General features: G+C 48.7%; 1 protein-coding gene across 7 annotated transcripts in view; it reads right to left on the reverse strand.

Annotated features, from left to right (window-relative positions):
- LOC137412188 (calpain-10) overlaps positions 1-20,202 on the reverse strand; it is a 160,033-nt gene that overhangs the window by 84,107 nt on the left and 55,724 nt on the right. For 6 of the 7 annotated variants that reach the window (XM_078784021.1, XM_078784020.1, XM_078784025.1 and 3 more), the window contains one exon: positions 1,885-2,016. In XM_078784021.1, coding sequence (XP_078640147.1) covers positions 1,885-2,016 — 132 coding nt within the window. Of the gene's footprint in view, positions 1-1,884; positions 2,017-17,836; positions 17,947-20,202 lie in introns of those variants that run through there. The other variant, XM_078784024.1, reaches the window with a different exon arrangement.

The following is a 20,202-nucleotide window of genomic DNA, read 5'->3' on the forward strand; positions in this document are numbered from 1 at the left end:
AAGAATGTTCTTCTATTCGTTTTTCCACTTCTATTAGTTTTTGACTGTCCACTACGATTGCCTAATCAATATGGAAAGGGTATGGAACATTTCTCTGATCTGCTGGTTGTTGACATAATTTGCTAAATTGATGGCATCCTATTTTTTAAGCAAAGTAGACAGGCAGTCCTGCATTACATCTTCACTGGGTTGCCCTTTAAGTTTCAGGTGTGAAAGCTGCTGTTTGTGACATGCTTTACCTGTCAGAGAACATTTCTAATGTAAAGTTATGAATTATATATGAACAACCTGATCCGAGTGTGATGGGTGCTTAAGGTCCCATCCTGGATAAGGCCTGGCATGAGTTTGCAGACTTTGCTCATATACTTCCCTGCTACTGTTGATGGTCCACAGCACCACAGGAATGTTCAGGTTTGGGCTGCCAGACATGTACTTAGTTTGTCTGATTGGGAAAGATAGCGCCACAGTGGACACAGTTTGCGACTCGATGGTATTTCCATTGGTGTCTTTATGGAAAATCTCAGGTTGCACACCACTCTTGCGATGTTTCATCTCCCTCCCTCACTCCTTGGGTCTCCACTCCCCCTACACATCCATCTCCAATGACGGCCTGTTCTTTCAAACATGTGATGAACCGCTCATCTGTAAAAGTGGAGAGGTTATTGGTGAAACTTGACACTTATCTTGACCAGCCATAATGGCTTCAGCACCCTCATCCTTGATTCATTACATATACTTCATATTTGGACAGATTCAGCACGTTGCCCTCGATGAAATTCTTTCTCGTCTCTCTAATGGATGATGGTGTTCCTCAAGGCAGTGTCCTCTGTCCTCTCTGTATTTCTGGTGTAAACCAACGACCTTTGTATGGCTCCCTGGAAAAAAAACCTTCACACGTCTTTGTACATGACGTAAGGCTGTTCCTAATTTCAATGAAAAGCAGGCTGAAACTTTTTGTTGACTGCTGATCGAGAAAGTATAAAGCATTGATCAATCACCTGGAAAATCAAATTAATTGTGGAAACACCTCGTATTCAGTCTGTCTCTACATATAGATTGTTTGGCTAATCCTTCAATCCAATTCGGTGGCAGACGTACAGTTTTAGAGTTCCTTGCCCTTACAATCTGCAATAACCTAGATTATGATGAGATCAAATGTCCAAGATGGCTTCTAGGCCCAGGAGTCACCTTGGAATTACTCACACAATTAAGTGTCTCCTTGGGTGTAATCAGCTCCTCACAGTGTACAAGACTTTCATCCATAGTGTGATGAAGTTCCTCTCTGTAGACTGGTGCTACTGTTTCTTATTTTGCATCCCTAGAGGCAGAGGAATCTAAGATTCTATACCCAAAGGGTAAGCGATATCTCTCGGCTGGAGGCCCAATCACAGTGACTGCTTTGTTGGCATTTCTTCTTCTTCTTCTTCTTCTTTGTTTCCTATTTTTCTTGTTTTTTCTTTTTCTAACTTTCTACACTTATTTCTGCCGATGCATATTTAGTTGTAAAGGCTTTTGTGGTTTTAGCACCCATGGTGTCATTCAAATTCTAAGGCCTTCTTTTCACAAATTTCATCAAAACTAATTTTGGTCTTGCTGATGAGGCCATAATGATGTCAACAGTACTGTCCAGGACTGGTGTTATTGTAAACTTGTGACTATGCACGTGACAGTGCACACGACCCCTATTAGGTAATGGTCCACATGCCGTTCTAGTTCTGTCTATTTTATGTCCCCCTTGTTTATCTGTTCCTTTTTCAATATGCTCATATATATATCCCTGCTATCTTGCCCTTCTATGCACAGCAGATGTAACTCCCATATATAAAGAGTGACTAATGCAAATTCCACATCATATGATATGGACGCATTAATACAAATGTTTACCTGCTGGAGGAGATGAGGAAATTGGAACACCCCTCGGGCACAACATAGCAACCAACAGTCTCCCAGCATGCCTTGCTGCGGCCAGCCATCACAGTGTACATTTGGAAATAAGCAGGGATCTCCACTGATCTCCTGAAAAATTGCAAGGATTTGGGTATTTTGACATGCACTGCATGAGAAAGGGGCTCAAGTGGACATCTGTAAACAATATACACTGCTCAAAACATTATGAAAATCGTTTTAGATGAAATGCCTGTCATTGTGCTTTTAATTAACTACAACAACATCAGTGTGCAATGGACAGAATGTGAAGTATCAGTATCATGAGCTGTGCATTCAGATGGACATATTAAACAGGGCGACCGACAGTGATGTCAACCAATATCAAACTGAATGAGAGATCCATCTCTTCATTTCAACAACTGCAAAAAAAGTACTGCTCATTTCAACACAATGGGAAAAGCATATTGTTGCGGTTTTGAGTTTGTACAGTGAGTCTAATAAAGGTTAAAATTTCCCCCTCATAGTTAGTCACACAAGCAACATGTAGCCTCGCGATAGTGTAGTTATGTCTTCGTATTTGTGAGATTAGTCCTTTTCCATTGTTAGTTCTGCGTTGAGTAGAGTCAGGAGAATAGGCCCTACTTCTACCGACTTTCCAGCTACCCTAGCCTCATGCCCCTTTGCGCTAACGTTGGTTCATTTTGGGCGAATTAACACGAGGCAGGCTAGGAGGGTCGGGGCGGAGCGGCAGAAGCGCTGACGGTAAGCACGAGCCGCCAATCAGGGCTCAGAGGTGGTGGCGGCGGCGTTGCGTCACAGGGCGGGGTGAGAATGTTCGAGAGGGTTCCAGAAGGTTCAGGGGCGTAGCTATATAACCCGCTGCACAAAGCCCTCGAGAGGACTAGCGCTGAAGGACTCACACGAAAAGGATTGGTAAAAGGACTGAAGCGAAGGACTCGCTGATGAGAGAGAAGAACTCGCGCGCACTAACCAACTTGGAAGGATCGAGGAAGAGGAGTTGTGAGCGTCCGAGAACTGTACAAGATACGCGGGCGAAGCCCGACGCGCATGAACCAAAAGACGCGCTATTAATACGTGACGCTCGGTTGAGTTTGAGACCAATCGCTATACAGTGCATTAAGTCGCGCGAGTGAGGAAAACGGCTGTGTAATCGCCAGCCGCGCTGAGAGTCCCGCCCTTTGAGGTGCCACCTCATCATCTGCCTTTGTTCGGGAGACGCGCAATGAGTTCCTGCCATCGCCTGCTGCCATCTTCGCCGGACGTGCTGGGACCGTGGAGAGCCGGACGGGGGCCGTCTCTGGACGACCACGTCGACGCGTTGGCTGAACATCTACCCATCTGCAATTCCCTGTGTGAGTGAGACGGGCCCGATTCCAGGGGATAAGAAAAGATTGACTAAGGCTGCTCTGTGTCTCTGCGTCCCCGATCATTATACATATGTGTGGGAATAATTAAACCTGTGTTCTTCCTTTTTTCCATTTGATCGTTCCTGTGGTTTCTTCATTGGCTAAGCGTGGTACGAATAGAACTGCTCAAATCGGGTTCCACTAACTAAGACTGCACGGACCACGTGGTACTCAATCCGCTCGGCGTACTCAAACCACACGTGGCTCGTGCGAGGCTTGTTTCCTCGCTTCCGTGGTGGCGCAGAGAATTAGGTATGAGCGAGAATTGGTCCCGAGACCCTACTCTGCGTTTGCCCGGAAGGGACGTGTCAAGCCTCGGTTCCGCCAAGCCCAGAAAGAACAAGGGGATTAATCCCCCCTTTGTAAGGGGAAGAAGGGCGGCGTAGAACCGTCATTGTGCTTTTAATTAACTACAACAACATCAGTGTGCAATGGACAGAATGTGAAGTATCAGTATCATGAGCTGTACATTCAGATGGACATATTAAACAGGGCGACCGACAGTGATGTCAACCAATATCAAACTGAATGAGAGATCCATCTCTTCATTTCAAGAACTGCAAAAAAAGTACTGCTCATTTCAACACAATGGGAAAAGCATATAAATAGTCAAAATTAATATAAAATATTAAAAAGCACTGTGAAAATTAACGTGGATTTGTCCTGCTTAAGATGCATGTACATATACAAGCTCTTCCATGACTCAAGGAAAATAGAAAATTCATGAAAATTGCAGTTCTACAAAAGTAATTTGTTTGCTCAATAACCAAATAAGAATGACTACACTGGTCACAACATGCTACAATATCCGGTAATGGGCCAATTGGGAAACGTGCATTTAAAGCACTCTTAAAAGATGAACATTGTGATTGGGAAACACATTTAATGTGCAATTAATAGATTAACTCAACACCTCTCATCCATGTCAACCTCCTCCATGGTTAAATCAGAACAAGCTGATCAGTCACTGTCAAAGATTGTTTAACCCCAAAATTGGGCCATTCAAAAATTACGTAACACTAATTTATTTTTTTTGTAATTTGTGTAACGTAATGTAACACTTGATGACCGTGCGTTCTGACATACCGTGCATTCTAACAGGGTTGACTAAACTTTGCAATTATTCGACATATGATTAGATTTTTCGGGGTCCTTCATCTGCCATATCATTTTGTCTAAGTGTTATGGTCAGTGGAGTAAAGAGACAGATGTGGGTGTGGTTCGGCAACTGTCTGACCAATGGGTGCACATTTCAAAAATCGTCCCCCAACAATAACCCCAACAACATCAACAGCAACGCGATGCTGTTGTAGACCTGCGACATGTCGCAGGTAAAAAAATGTTTCAAGATCATTAGAATCTTCCATTCTGAAGCGGAGTCTATGGGTCTATTTTCCATCGCAGACAGGTCGATGGTCTCTCTGTCTTCTCCTGCCTTCTTTCTGATCTTGCACCCTCTGCTCTTTTCGTACTTTCTACTTTGTTGCTCCTACCCCTCCCAAATTATGCAGGGCTCACACGGTTAACCACCAATCCTTTTCTGGTGAAACTACCTAAATGGAGGATCACTGCTCATCTCCACTCATTTGTTCCCCTTTTTTCCTGCCTGTTGAATCAACTTCCACATCCTCTTCAATCTGATTCTTCCCTCCAGGTCTTCAATACAGCTGTTAACCAGCATCTCAGATTGTCCACAATCCTAAACCTTATATTTTCTACCCTCGTTAACCCCCCCACCCAAATACCCCCTCCTTTCACTTTTCCAGTTTTCCCTCCTTGGAGTTTCTTTCTGCATCCATCTTGTCCACCCCATACAATCCCATACATGCATGTTTTGTGTCCTGTTTTTGTCTGTTATGTCCTGATCTTTTCAGTCGACGAGCTCTTCCACAAGCCTCGACTATGTATACCGCCAACCCCCCCACACAACCCCCCCAAAAAAACATTTCTACATTCTCTACCATACTCACAAATGAAACAATTAAAAAACGACCAAAACTAGAGCATTGCAAATGCGTCGCCAATATGCCTCCGCGTAGTCCTTGCCCGTGACGACGAGTAGATGCCATTGTTGACTGTCCAAAAAATAAACAAGTTTGATTTAAATCCCTCCAGGTGTTCTCAAGTATCACATTTTTACCAGACATGACAGGTTTTACATCGACCGGTGAAGCGGTTTTGAAGAAGGGTTGTTTTTTTTACATATCAGCTTTCAAGCTAATATGGCTGCCAAACCACGTGACATATGACATCAAAAATGTACACTCTGCATATGCATGGGCAGGGGATCACGTTTGTGAAGTGTCGTGTTGATGGATAAGGTTCGTTTTTCTATCCAAGATGGCTGCCAATCCACCTGACATATGATGTCATCATTTTCAAACTATATGCAGCAATGGTGTTAGATGACATTTGTAAAGTTTCACATCGATAGGGTAAGCGGTTTCTGAGATAAAATTATTTAATATCTCCCTTCAATACAATAGGGCCGCCACACCATGTGACTGATGACGTTTGTGATCAACTTTTAATCACCATGCCTAGTCTATGACACACGTAAAGTTTTGAGTCGATCGCTTTGGTGGTTTGAGAGATATTTTTTTAAGGCTTCAGGTTAAATCCAATATGGCTGCCAAACCATGTGACCTATGATGTCATAAATTTAATATTTCAATACAAATGGGCCATAGATCATGTGCATGCAATTTCAGATTTTTAGGATAAGGCATTCAATTAAAACATTTATGGCTGGTATACCACTTCAATGATGTAATCATTATCATCCTTTTGTTCCCCATTGGGAGTACTTGACAATGTGCCAAGTTTCAATTTTTACATTCAGTAGTTTCCAATAAGTAATTTTTAAATTATTTGTGTTTAATCCAAGATGGCTGCCATACTATATGACCCAAGATGTCACAATTAAAATAAAAACATTCTACATGGGTGCCGCTCCCACCCTAAAAGTTTTGTCTCAATCGGACATGTGGTTGCTGAGAAAAAACGAGGTTTACCCATAAGTTTACCCATAAGTTTACCCATGGAAATCTCCATGCATGGCTTGCGGACTTCCTCTCTGGTCGTAGTCAACGTGTGGCCCTGAATGGATTTCTCTCATCTCCCCTTCCTGTTCAGGCTGGAGTTCCCCAAGGCAGTGTGCTGGGCCCTGTGCTTTTTCTGGTCTTTATCAATGATCTCTCCGACTCTCTGGAAAATCCTCTCTATCTCTTTGCTGATGACTCCACTCTCTGCCGCTCCATTCCTCTTCCCTCAGATCGGCAGTCTGCAGCCTCCTCACTCTCTGAAGACCTGGACAAAATCACAGACTGGTCAAACAAGTGGAACATGTCTTTCAATCCTGACAAATCTCACTCTCTTACTATGTCTCTCCGAAAAGATCGACTGGACAACCCTCCCATCTACTTTCTCAACAATCCTCTCCAAGAAGTTCTGTCGCTCAAGCTTTTGGGTCTCACTATCTGCCATGATCTTTCTTGGGAAAACCACATTTCCAAGCTGGCCTCCAAAGCCAGTCGCCGACTGGGCATCCCCCGTCGTGCGAAGTCCTTCCTCGGCACACCTGAGCTCCTCACCACATACAAGGCTTTCATCCGCAGCTCAATGGAATACTGTTCTCCCCTATGGGCTGGTGCTCCTGCCTCACACCTGGCTCGGCTTCACGCTGTTGAATCCAAAGCTTTCAAAATCATTGGAATCTCCCGCGATGAAGCTATCTCTGAGGGCCTTTCACTCACTCACCGCAGGCAGGTAGGTGGTCTTTCTGTCTTCTACCGACTCCTCTCCGGCCTTGCTCCCCCAGCTCTCTCTGTGCTCTGTCCCCCAAATATTCCTACAGGTCGCACAAGATCTGCCAGCAACCCTCTGATGGTTAAACTGCCGAAAATCTCGGCTCTCTGCTCACCTTCACTCTTTCATTCCTCTTTTCTCCCGCCTCTGGAACAAACTCCCACACTCCCTTCAATCCCACTCCTCCCTCCAGGTCTTTAAAACAGCTGTTCACCACCATCTCTTATCTTCCCCCATCCAAAACCTTGATCTTTTCTACCCCCACTAATTCACCCCAGATCCACCTTGTTTGAAATTCCAACTTCTTTCCTGGAAGTCCTGGCAGTGTCCATATGTTTGTACCTCTCCCACCCCCCCCCCCCCTTCACATGCCTCCCCCCAAAGCCCTCTCCCTCCCACAGATCTCTCGATGTCTCCATGTCTCTCGGTCCCTGCTCTCAAATGTTGTGTTTGTGTCCTTCCCCCTCTCTCCCCATCTTGTCTACCGCTCCCGATGTTATTTGTTTTATGTGTCTGTTTGTCTTTCTGTGTGATTAATGTTCGCTCTTTCACGAGCCTCGATCTTGTATACAAAAAAAAAAAAAAAAAAAAAAAGAAGTACGGACGAGCAACCCAAAAACATAATGCCTCTGGCAACCTTTGGGAAAAGGGGTATAAAAAAAAAACATGACAATAAAAACAAAAAACATGAAACAAAAAAAGACGTGAGAGCTATGAGAATGGTGATAATAATATACTAAACTAAAAGAGCACTCAGTAGAGCACATACCTCCGCCAGGCTGAACAGTTTACGTTTTGTATCCCATGTATAGGCCGGATCTGCATTCGGACCTGAAACAAAATCTAACCGGCTTGTTCGTGTCACCTAACCAATTCATCCACCAAGTTGCCATAACCCCTCCATAACTTTTTGAGATATTGTACTATATATACAGCATATCATTATTCGCCCTATCTCTCAATGGTGAATGATCACTTCAACATAATTTTTCTGGCATCCGGATCCGGATTCGGATCTACACAAAATTCGAATCAATTAGTTGTTGTCACACACCCAATCTGTCCACCAAGTTTCATGATAATCCATCAACGAACCTTATGAAATATCCTGTTCACAGACAGACGAACAGACACAGATTCTGTATAATAAAGTATGTATAATATTGTTGCGGATCTCGGGGGTCGGCGCTCCCCTTATCAAGGGGGGGATTAATCCCCTTGTCCTTTAAGCTGGCCGTCCCGAGTCCTGGGAAGCTATAACGTCCTTCCCGGCATGGCGTTAGGTAGGGTTTGCTAGGCCTATGGGTTCGCTGCTACCTAAGTACTAACGCCTGCCGGAAACGAGGGAATAACTCCCACTCGAACCACGGATAAGATGGAAAATGCCGAGCGGTTAGCAATCCGCGATCCGAGCTATTAACCAAGAGAGTAAACCCGATTCTAGCGGTTCCAAAATCGTGCCACAGGTACTCAATTGAAAGAAAAGACGGAGGCGATCGGATTAGGGAAAAACCAAGAAAGAACAAGGTGAATTTATTTACAACCAAAAAGAAGAGGAAAGGAAAGAATGTACAAGAAGAAGAAGAAGAAGGAGAAGGACACAGGGCAGGCCTAACTACACAGTCTTAACTTACGACCCCAGACAAACATACATACTCACACGGGATTGTAGCTGGTAGGGTGGAAGGTCCAGGTAGATGGTCCAGGCGATGGGGTCCAGGCTCCAGGTGAGGCTCCGGTTCCATGGGCGAAAACCCGGCAGGCAGCTTCGCGCGTATCGTTCGACGCGAGCGGACCTTACATATGGCGGGGGGGAAGGCTCGTGTCCTTTAGCGTATGTCACAGATGGACGGCCGTGCTAAACGCTCCCTCTCTCTCTCTCCAATTCTCATTCAGCGCCAGCGACTGAGTCCCCCCTTTTCCAATGTGCGCTCCGTATCAAAAGCAGTTCCTCACAATAGGCGCGCCTCCAACAAGTCCTTTACAACCAGCCGTCTCCGCGCAGTCCTGTGAAAGGGCTTTGCGCTCGCGCTTATATATCGCGCTTTAAGATCACTCCGCGCTTCATCAAGCCACACCCGCCAGTGATATTTCATCAGCCCTGATTGGCTGATGGGGGCTTACCGGCCACGCCTTTGAAGACTAGTTGACAGGCCACACCTTGTTCCTGGCGTTCCGCTCCCTTCTTCCTCGAGCCGACCGCATAGTCAATGGCGGCGCCTGAGCGAACGCTAACCAAGGCGCGTAACAGAATTTGGAGAGAGGTCGCAAAATGAACAAAAGGGCCTACTCCTTATTTGATTGATGCAGCGCAGATTCAACTATTGGAAACATGGCTTATCTGAAACATATAATGAAATAACTGGAATTTCTAAGGTGGCCTACGTGTTGCTGTGGCCTAACTAAGGGTGCTACCTTTAACCTTTAATGTCATATTTACAAGAGTTATTTATTTACACAAGTGTGGGTGCTAAAACCGCAACACTGCACCCTCCCTTTTTCCAGGCTCGTCCCGAGCCGAAACACAAGGGCTATCTTTTAACTTAGTATGGCACTTAGGTGTGGTTACCCTCTACTTTTAACCTCACCCTGAGTGCGACAGTTTTAACACTAAATATGTCCCACCTGCTGCGTTGCATCCTACCTAACTGACTGACGCCCACAATTAACCGAATTGTGGAATTATTCTGAAACTACACATAAAGCCGGTGGGGAGCATTATTTACAAAACACTAATTATTTACAAACTGTCACCCAGGACCTGTCTTTTGTGGGAAGAAAAAGATCTTTTTGAGAAGGGGAAAAATGCCATTGCTATGCACTGCACTGATATACCATACCATATGTATCCATATGCACCAATAATAAAATGCACCAATAAGCACCAAAAAGCGCCATCATCAAAAATGCACAAAACACACATTTTAAAATAATAAAATGATGATGTCTTCTTCTTCTCTGCTCTGCTGGGCCGCTGGTTCTGGCTGTCTTCTTGCTTGATGTTATTTATTAATAAAAGGGCACACACCGCGTCCGCTTTTTATTCTTTGTACGGCCAGCAGGGCCAAAGTAGGTGGTCCACTGCTGGGCATGGGTGCCACTTAAAAACACAGTGGTCCGCAAGGCAGACACCGCTGGCAACAATGGTCGGTCCCAGCAGAGATGCCAGGCCACAGAACGTGTGGTCCATATGTGGTGCTAGGCCACAGAACGTGTGGTCCATATGTGGTGCCAGGCCACAGAACGTGTGGTCCATATGGTGCATCAGTGCAGGCAGGAGGCAGCAAAGGTGCGGGCGCACAACTCACAGCACGTGCACACCTCCCTCGGGCACAAAAGAACAATGGTCCATGAGTGGGGAAGGAAGGACAAGCAGATAAGCGGGCAGGGCCGCAAGGGTACACATCAAAACCAAGTAATGCAAGATGAGGGGCGCGGAAGAGCGAGCCGAGAAAGCTCGTCTCTAACCGTTCGTCACCCCCCATGTCGCCTACTCTACCCTTGGCCCTACCCAGTATTTACACAATCTACACATTTACAAATTCGTCACTTTGTCTCGTCCTTCCCATATCTCCCCTAATCCAAATTCATCCCCAATCCCTCCCAAGAAGGAAGGGATGGAATTTCAACACAATGTCACACTCCGTCATGATGCGTCTTACATTCTCCAAATATCTGCAAAAAATCTGGTGTGGAGTCTTATCACCATAGGTGAGTGGATGCGGATGGTGCGAAGAGATTTTCCTCCTAACTAACTTCTAAATGACATTAACTTTCTTTACTCTACCCGGCGTCTTACCCTGCCAATCCATTGGCCATCTTTACTCTATGTGGTTCTAAAAACCAATTCCCATTGAACATACTGTGGTGCTCACCAATTTGGGGCCTCACTCCCCCGGCTTTTCTCCCTGTGCCCTCGCACAATTTCGGGGCTGGGCCGTGTGGCTCACCAGCAGGTCCGCTCACCTGCACACCTCCGTCACTGCAGTTGCCACCCGAGCTTACCTAGCTCCTCACTATCCTAACCTTGGGAAGGCCCTCTGGCTCCCTTACCCCACTAATGCCCCCTCTGGCATCGGGCTACCCGGGTCCTCTCCTTGGGATCCTCGGGCCCCACTGAACTATACCTGGCTCCCAGAGCCTACCTGCGGCCTCAACTGGCCGACAGACTACCAGTGGCGGAGTGCTCAACCAACCATAGTCCGTGGGCTGAGTAGGGTTTACATGCACCCCCCCCCCCCCCACAACTTAACTTCCCGGGTATGTCCATGTACCCCACACCCTAGGGGTTAGGAAAAAACATGTTAACAGAAAAAAAAACTCATTCCCAAGGTACCTCCAACGCATATTTTGATGTTACCCCCCCTGTGTCAGTGATTTCCGAAAATTAGGGGTAGGCGAAATTCAAATGGCCATAACTTTTTACCTAGTCATCCTATGGTTGCATATGACCCCTCAAAATGTTTGTCCTGGGACACTCTTTACAATGATATGTGTTATATGCAAATGAGGTCACTAATGAGGTCACCAGAGGTCAAACTATGAGGGAATGAGTTTTTTTTCTGTTAACATGGTTTTTCCTAACCCCTAGGGTGGGGGGTATATGGACATACCTGGGAAGTTAAGTTGTGGGGGGGGTGCATGTAAACCCTACTCAGCCCATGGACTACCACACTCACTAACAGGCCACATGCCCAGCAATTTCACTCTACTCATGCACCCAACAAAACACAACTCTGCTACTCCCGCACCACGGATGTCAATATCCAACCACAATTTACCTACTCCCTCTACCTACTTTTAAACTGCCCTCCCCGGGTACTCGTGAAGGGGTCCATCCTTCCCCCATCCACTCCTTCGCACCATACACTCCACTCCACTCAATCCATACTCCATCTACTCCACACCATTCATTCCACACACCTGTACTTCACCTGCACATCATGCAGGTTAATCACTCAACACACACACACACATCTTTCTCGAGCATCGCCTCATTTCAATAAGCTCACCGGGAATCTCATTCCAATTCCTCATTTCATGCGAAACCTCATGCTCACACACACAGCATCATCTAAGCTATCTATTTCCCCTCTAAAACTCGTGCTTCCACGTCATACCTTAGACTAAGCACATCCCCCGTCATGATCAACCAACTACTCTACTCTACGTCCCCACAACAGGTACAATGTCACTACTTAACTCTCAAGTCTCCTAAAGTCATTTCTAGGTCCCTATACATTTATCCTAACCCTCCCGGGCTAGTTTGCACTGCCACCTCATAATCTATTGCTCCTCTGCCCAAAAAATACAATGTGAGGGATGGTAGATCTGCCATCCCTCTTCATCGGACATTATTTGCCATCAATATCACTATGCCAGTCCTCTATCCTTGAGCCTCTCGGTGCGGGAAATACATTTTTTTTCTGCTCGGCTTCGAAAAACCGAGCCATGTATCCTGGTGGTCTGTCTCCTGCAGGTTGGGTCTGTCCGACATTCGGATTCAGGGGAGGAGGTTTTGTTGGGCCAAGACTCCAGGCACCATCCCTACGCAGGGCCTTTCACTCCCATGCGCAGTGGCCTGGCCTTCCCCGGCTGGAGCGCCGCCACCTTGAACCCCCCGACCCGGGCCGGTCACCTTGCTTGGCAAAACGCGGCACCGACGGTGCAGGGCAGGACCCGGCCCGAATCATGCACGGTGCTCCCTGCAGAAGCGCCGCGGCAACGATCCCTGCCGGCCCCCGCAGCACACAAAGCGCACCACGCCCCGAGAGCTCGCGTCGGCTATACGTCGGCCTAAGCGCTGCCCCGGTCAACGTCGATGCTCCACTCGCATTCTCACACCACGCGTTCCTTTCTTCACTCTCAAATTCTCGCGCACAGTCTTGCGTACTCATTCTCCTCGCACACTCTGTTATCACACACTCCTCTGTTACACACCTCTCTCGTGCACACCCTGGCACACTCTCTCCCGGTACGTACTCCATACCACTCATGGGTGTGCACTCTGTTGCACACCCACTCAGCACACACCTACCCACGGGTGTGCACTCTCTGGTCGTACACCCAATCACCTGCTCCACAACCATCCCAGGTGTGCATTCTCGCACACGCTCCTCAACCATCCCAGGTGTGCATTCTCGCACACGCTCCTCAACCATCCCAGGTGTGCATTCTCGCACACGCTCCTCATCCATCTCACTCTCCGTATCACTCTCACTCCCATACTCTGTTTCACACATACACTCCGTCGTGCATTCTCCCCCGCACTCTGTAATGCACTCGCGCTCTGGCGCCATTCGCACATGCGCGCCATTTCTACTCACACAGCGCAACACGGACCTTCTACGAGCGCCCGGGTTACGCCGGGATCCCAAGCGCGCAAAGAACCCTCTCGTGCCAAACACTTTTGCGCCAAATCTCTTCGCGCCATATACAGCCCGGCTTACCTTTGGGATCCTTTTCTCCACATGCACCAGCTGCAAACTTTCATTGGGGTTAATAAATACAGCATCATGATGTGAATACAGACTTTGTGCATGCTCCATCTTTTCCTCCCGCGAATGCTTTTCTAAGTCCGGCATCTCTTCAAACCCAATTTCGACTATTTCTTTCAGGAATTCATTTCCCTTTCCCTCGACGACCGCTGGCGCTAATAAAATTTTCTTTTCTACTTCTGCGGTCGTCGGCTTTCCCATACCCCGTGTCGCGATTTCTATCCTGGTCCACCCGGCTGTGTCTTGCTCAGGCTCGCTTTCCCCACGCTTCTCAAGCCGCGTTACCTCGTCGCGTACCCCCGCAACCCCTTCGCCCGATCTGCGGTCTCTGTCCCTCTCAAATTTCTTTGTCTCATACCTGGCTTTGTCCCTCGGTAACCCCTCATTAATTTATTGGGCTTGGCCACCCATGTCCTCCAATTGGTCCCCTAATTTGTTTTCTAATCCTCCAATTTGACTTCCCAATTGCTCACTATTGGCCCTCATTTCTCCCATCTCCTTACTCAATCCCCCAATTTGCTTTCCCATTCGTTCTAATTGTTCTCCCACCTTGTCCATACTGTCGTTGTTTTTCTGCATTTCCGCCATGAAGGTTTGCATTTCTACCACCCCCATTTGCGCAGTGGGCGCGGCCCTCGTCGCCATGTGCGAGGCGCCACCATTTTGTGCGCCTGCAACCCCTGCTACCGCACCCTCATTGCTTTCCTCCTCCATCTCTCCCACTTCGTCCCTGGGGTCCTGGGTTGCCTCTAACTCCTCTTCTATTCCCCCCACCGGCATCCGATCGCCTTGACTATCCATGGCACGATTTTAATTTGGTTTTTAATACTAAATTTTGGCCGCTCAAAATTTTGACCAAATTTGTTCAGATGAAAAATTTGGTTCGGGCTTCAAATCCCACTCCCAGACACCAATTGTTGCGGATCTCGGGGGTCGGCGCTCCCCTTATCAAGGGGGGATTAATCCCCTTGTCCTTTAAGCTGGCCGTCCCGAGTCCTGGGAAGCTAAAACGTCCTTCCCGGCACGGCGTTAGGTAGGGTTTGCTAGGCCTATGGGTTTGCTGCTACCTAAGTACTAACGCCCGCCGGAAACGAGGGAATAACTCCCGCTCGAACCACGGATAAGATGGAAAATGCCGAGCGGTTAGCAATCCGCGATCCGAGCTATTAACCAAGAGACTAAACCCGATTCTAGCGGTTCCGAAATCGTGCCACAGGTACTCAATTGAAAGAAAAGACGGAGGCGATCGGATGAGGGAAAAACCAAGAAAGAACAAGGTGAATTTATTTACAACCAAAAAGAAGAGGAAAGGAAAGAATGTACAAGAAGAAGAAGAAGGAGAAGGACACAGGGCAAGCTTAACTACACAGTCTTAACTTACGACCCCAGACAAACATACACACTCACACGGGATTGTAGCTGGTAGGGTGGAAGGTCCAGGTAGATGGTCCAGGCGATGGGGTCCAGGCTCCAGGTGAGGCTCCGGTTCCGTGGGCGAAAACCCGGCAGGCAGCTTCGCGCGTATCGTTCTACGCGAGCGGACCATACATATGGCGGAGGGGAAGGCTCATGTCCTTTAGCGTATGTCACAGATGGACGGTCGTGCTAAACGCTCCCTCTCTCTCTCCAATTCTCATTCAGCGCCAGCGAGTGAGTCCCCCCTTTTCCAATGTGCGCTCCGTATCAAAAGCAGTTCCTCACAATAGGCGCGCCTCCAACAAGTCCTTTACAACCAGCCATCTCCGCGCAGTCCTGTGAAAGGGCTTTGCGCTCGCGCTTATATATCGCGCTTTAAGATCACTCTGCGCTTCATCAAGCCACACCCGCCAGTGATATTTCATCAGCCCTGATTGGCTGGTGGGGGCTTATCGGCCATGCCTTTGATGACTAGTTGACAGGCCACACCTTGTTCCTGGCGTTCCGCCCCCTTCTTCCTCGAGCCGACCGCATGGTCAATGGCGGCGCCTGAGCGAACGCTAACCAAGGCGCGTAACAGAATTTGGAGAGAGGTCGCTAAATGAACAAAAGGGCCTACTCCTTATTTGATTGATGCAACGCAGATTCAACTATTGGAAACACGGCCTTATCTGAAACACATAACAATGAAATAACTGGAATTTCTAAGGTGGCCTATGTGTTGCTGTGGCCTAACTAAGGGTGCTACCTTTAACCTTTAATGTCATATTTACAAGAGTTATTTATTTACACAAGTGTGGGTGCTAAAACCGCAACAATTTATAAACACGAGTGGGGTCACCATGGGAATCCCACGGGCATGGACGTGTGACATTTGGACATCTTGATTTAGATGCTGCACATTCAGTTTTACAAAATGCTTACTGGCAATTTATCAGATCCACAAATGATGTAATCTACACAATGTATTTACTTCTGATAACATGTGAATGCATGTGTGTGCACATAGGAAGTACAGTTTGAAATGTGTCATTACATCTCATGTAAAATGTGACTTCAAGAGCTCAGATCCTCTCCCTCCCACTTCATGCACACTGCACTAGGGAGTGGGTCACACACACACACACACACACACACACACACACACACACACACACACACACGGGAGTGGATCACTCACACACACACACACACACACACACACACACACACACACACACACACACACACATGGGGGAGTGGATCTCACACACACACACACACACACACACACACACACACACACACACACACACACACGGGAGAGTGGGTCACACACACATGCACACACACACACGCACACACACACACACAAACGGGGGATTGGGTCTCTCACACACACACACACACACACACACACACACACACACACACACACACATACACACACACACACACGGGGGAGTGGGTCACACACACACACGGGGGGGAGTGGGTCACACACACACACAGGGGAGTGGGTCACACACACAGGGGAGAGTGGGTCACACACACACATGGGGGAGTGGGTCACACACACACATGGGGAGTGGGTCACACACACACACACACACACACACACACACATAGGGGAGTGGGTCACACACACGGGGGGGGAGTGTGTCACACACACACGGGAGAGTGGGTCACACACACACGGGGGAGTTGGTCACACACACACACACACACACACACAGGGGAGTGGGTCAAACACACACACACACACGGGGGGGGGCAGGGGGGAGTGGGTCACACACACACACACACACACACACGGGGGGGAGTGGGTCACATACACACACAAGGGAGTGAGTCACACACACACACACGGGGGAGTGGGTCACACACACACACACGGGGGAGTGGGTCACACACACACACGGGGAGTGGATCACACACACACACACGGGGAGTGGGTCACACACACACACATGGGGGAGTGTGTCAGACACAAACCCTGCTAAAAATGTTCTATAGAATATCTAAAGAAACCAATAGACTTCTATAGAGTTCTATAGAAATCTCTATGGAACAATTTATTTCTATAGAACAGCACCGTAGTTCTACAGGACAAAAATGGCGTTCTATAGGACAGAAACGGTGTTCTATAGAAGAGGACTCTGTTCTATAGGACAGAAATGTTGTTCTATAGAAGAGCACCTCTGTTCTATAGGACAACACTCCTGTTCTATAGGACAGAAATGGTGGTCTATAAAATGGTGTTCTATAGAAGAGGACTGCCATTTTGAATGTATCTTGTTTAACCTTGTTCCCTGAACCGCTTGGTCAGATAACGGATTTCACCAGTTCTCGTGGCAGCTAGCTATAGTGTTTGCAGTATATTGTTACGGTTTTGCCACGTGACCCTCGTTCCCTTACCAAGGGGAGATTAAGCCCCTGGTTCTTTTTGGGTCGCCGCAACCGCGAGACATGAGTCGCCACTCCCGGGCAGACGCGGGACAGGGTTTCGGGACAATTCTCGCACGTACCTAAGTACCTACGCTGCCGCGGAAGCAGGGATCAAGTCTCGCATGAACCACGCGTAATTTGAGTACGTCCGAGCGGATGGCGTACCACGTGGTCCGTGCAGTTACCTTATTATTGGAACCAGATTAGAGCGATATAATTCGTACCACGCTTATTCAATAGATGGAAATGACGGGAAACTATCAAATAGAAGGAAGAACACAGGTTTATTTACAGCTATACAAGGCGAAGAGACACAGAGCAGGCACGTAAGCAGTCTTAGCTAATTTCCCAGACAAGGGGCCCATTCACACTCACAGGGGGATGAAGGAAGGAAATGTTCATGCACTGAACGTGCCGGCTTGGTCGTCCAGGAACAGCTCGCCCGGCGTGGCCCTCTGCCGGTCACAGCACGTCCCTCGACGAAGGCAGGCAGGCAGGTGGGAGGGATCCTCGCTGCGCGTATCTCGAACAAAGGCAGGCAGGTGAATATGCGCGTCTCTCGCCCGGCACGGCGGTCCCTCACAGCGCGATTTATATAACGGCGCGCTTTCACCCTCGTAGCTCAATTCAGGCTCTGCCTCAAGCTCACCCGAGCATTTAACTTGTTACTCAATTCAACACAGTGCTTCGAACTGATAACTCAAGCTCATCACTCAGTGCAGGTCCTCCTCAAAAACTCTCACTTGTTCAGCGCACCTCTCCTCAGAACTGAGAACTCTCAAACGCCTCTCCCCATAACTGAGGTGGGGGCTTTTGGGCACAGGGTTATATTGCCACGCCCTGGCCTGCCTCGAATGTTCCAAACCACGCCTTTTGACGCAGTGCTACGCCACTCCCCTCGAGTCCTGATTGGCGGCTCGTGCTTACCGGTCACTCCCCACTCCTCCTGTTCCGCCTTCCTTCGGCTTGCCTCGACTTGTCAGGCCGGCCTCGTGGTAATTTGTGCCAAAAACCAAAGCATCGAGGCGGCATAAAGCATTGGAAGGAGACCTAACTCTCATTATTCTACTCAATGCAAAACTACACATAGGAAAGGTCTACACTTACACTTACTAAGAAATAACTGAGCTTAAACGTGGCTACATGTTTGTAGTGTGACTAACTATGAGGGGAAATTAACCTTTTATTGCAAAAACACAAAACCGCAACAATATTGTGGTGAAAATGTAGTGTTGAACCCAGGTGTGACGCTCACTTAAACCACTGGGCAGTGTCTATAAGACCTCGGGACGTCCGCGACTCGAGGCCACTCCTGCGACTTTATACAATGACATGTAGAATTGAATGGTACGTACCCACTTATATTCTAGGCTTGCTTGCTTTGACTGATATATCCAATCTTTCTCATATGATGCCTTGATCCTGACATATATGTTGTATGGTGTATTTTACAGGATGATGTTACGATCTAATTGAAATTAAACCTATCTATGGGACGAGTTGTGGATCTGGTTGATTTTTCACAACACTTAATTTCAATTATGATCTTCGGAAATGGCGGGACACGAGTCTTGCGATGGCCGGATGAACGCAGATCACAGACGAGCGTTCCCGACATTCTCTGCGCTCCTGCGAGGCCCACCTCGGAGAAGGATGACCGGCGGAGGACCCGTCGAGCTAGCTCCAGCTACGGAGCTCCGACTACTCTCGCCGCCGGTCTGCCTCAAAAGGACCGGATGCGATGGGACCTCGCAAGTCTTTTGCGGGACCGCGTCGTCAAAACGCAAACTGCTCTCCTGAGGCCCGAACGCCGGAGCAGGCATGACGGACTCCGGCAAGGCGCCTGCTGAAGGAGGCCACTGGAAAATGTCCTGGGCCGCAACCCCGTCGGAACGACGGACCCGCTTGGCGCCGCAGGTACGAGTCTAGCCTCGGTTGCTCGAAACGCTAACGGCTCCGTCCGAGAGAATCATCCTAGATTTGCGTGCCTCGGCCCGAGATGAGATTCCCACGCGAGTGATCACGACTCCCATGTCGGCCATGCCTCCACACGGCTGGCACACTCCGACCACTCGCTACTCGGTGGAATCGCCTCCTCCGCGGGGGCCGGCACACTCCGACCACTCGCTGCTCGGTGGAATCGCCTCCTCCGCGCGGATCGCGCACTGCTCGTCGGGATCACGCCGTGCCTCACACGGCCGGCTCACCCTGACCACTCGCTTCCCGGTGGAACCACCTCCTCCACGCGAATCGCGCACTGCTCGTCGGGATCACGCCGTGCCTCACACGGCCGGCTCACCCTGACCACTCGCTTCTCGGTGGAATCGCCTCCTCCGCGCGGATCACGCACTGCTCGTCGGGATCACGCCGTGCCTCACACGGCCGGCTCACCCTGACCACTCGCTTCTCGGTGGAACCACCTCCTCCGCGCGAATCGCGCACTGCTCGTCGGAATCACGCCGTGCCTCACACGGCCGGCTCACCCTGACCACTCGCTTCTCGGTGGAACCACCTCCTCCGCGCGAATTGCGCACTGCTCGTCGGAATCACGCCGTGCCTCACACGGCCGGCTCACTCCGGCTGCTCGGGCCCTGCGCCCTTCGCGGGCACCACTCTGCGAGGCCGGCGATTCTGATCGCGGCCATCGAAATCCCACCTACATGTGGATACTCAACGAGGCCGGCGAACTCCGCTGCCCGGAATCGCCTCAATGGAGGCTCGCTTGGCACCATGCGAGGACT

This window comes from Myxine glutinosa, chromosome 1, assembly GCF_964187855.1.
Source record: "Myxine glutinosa chromosome 1, kmMyxGlut1.1, whole genome shotgun sequence".
Classification (NCBI taxonomy): Eukaryota; Metazoa; Chordata; class Myxini; order Myxiniformes; family Myxinidae; genus Myxine; species Myxine glutinosa.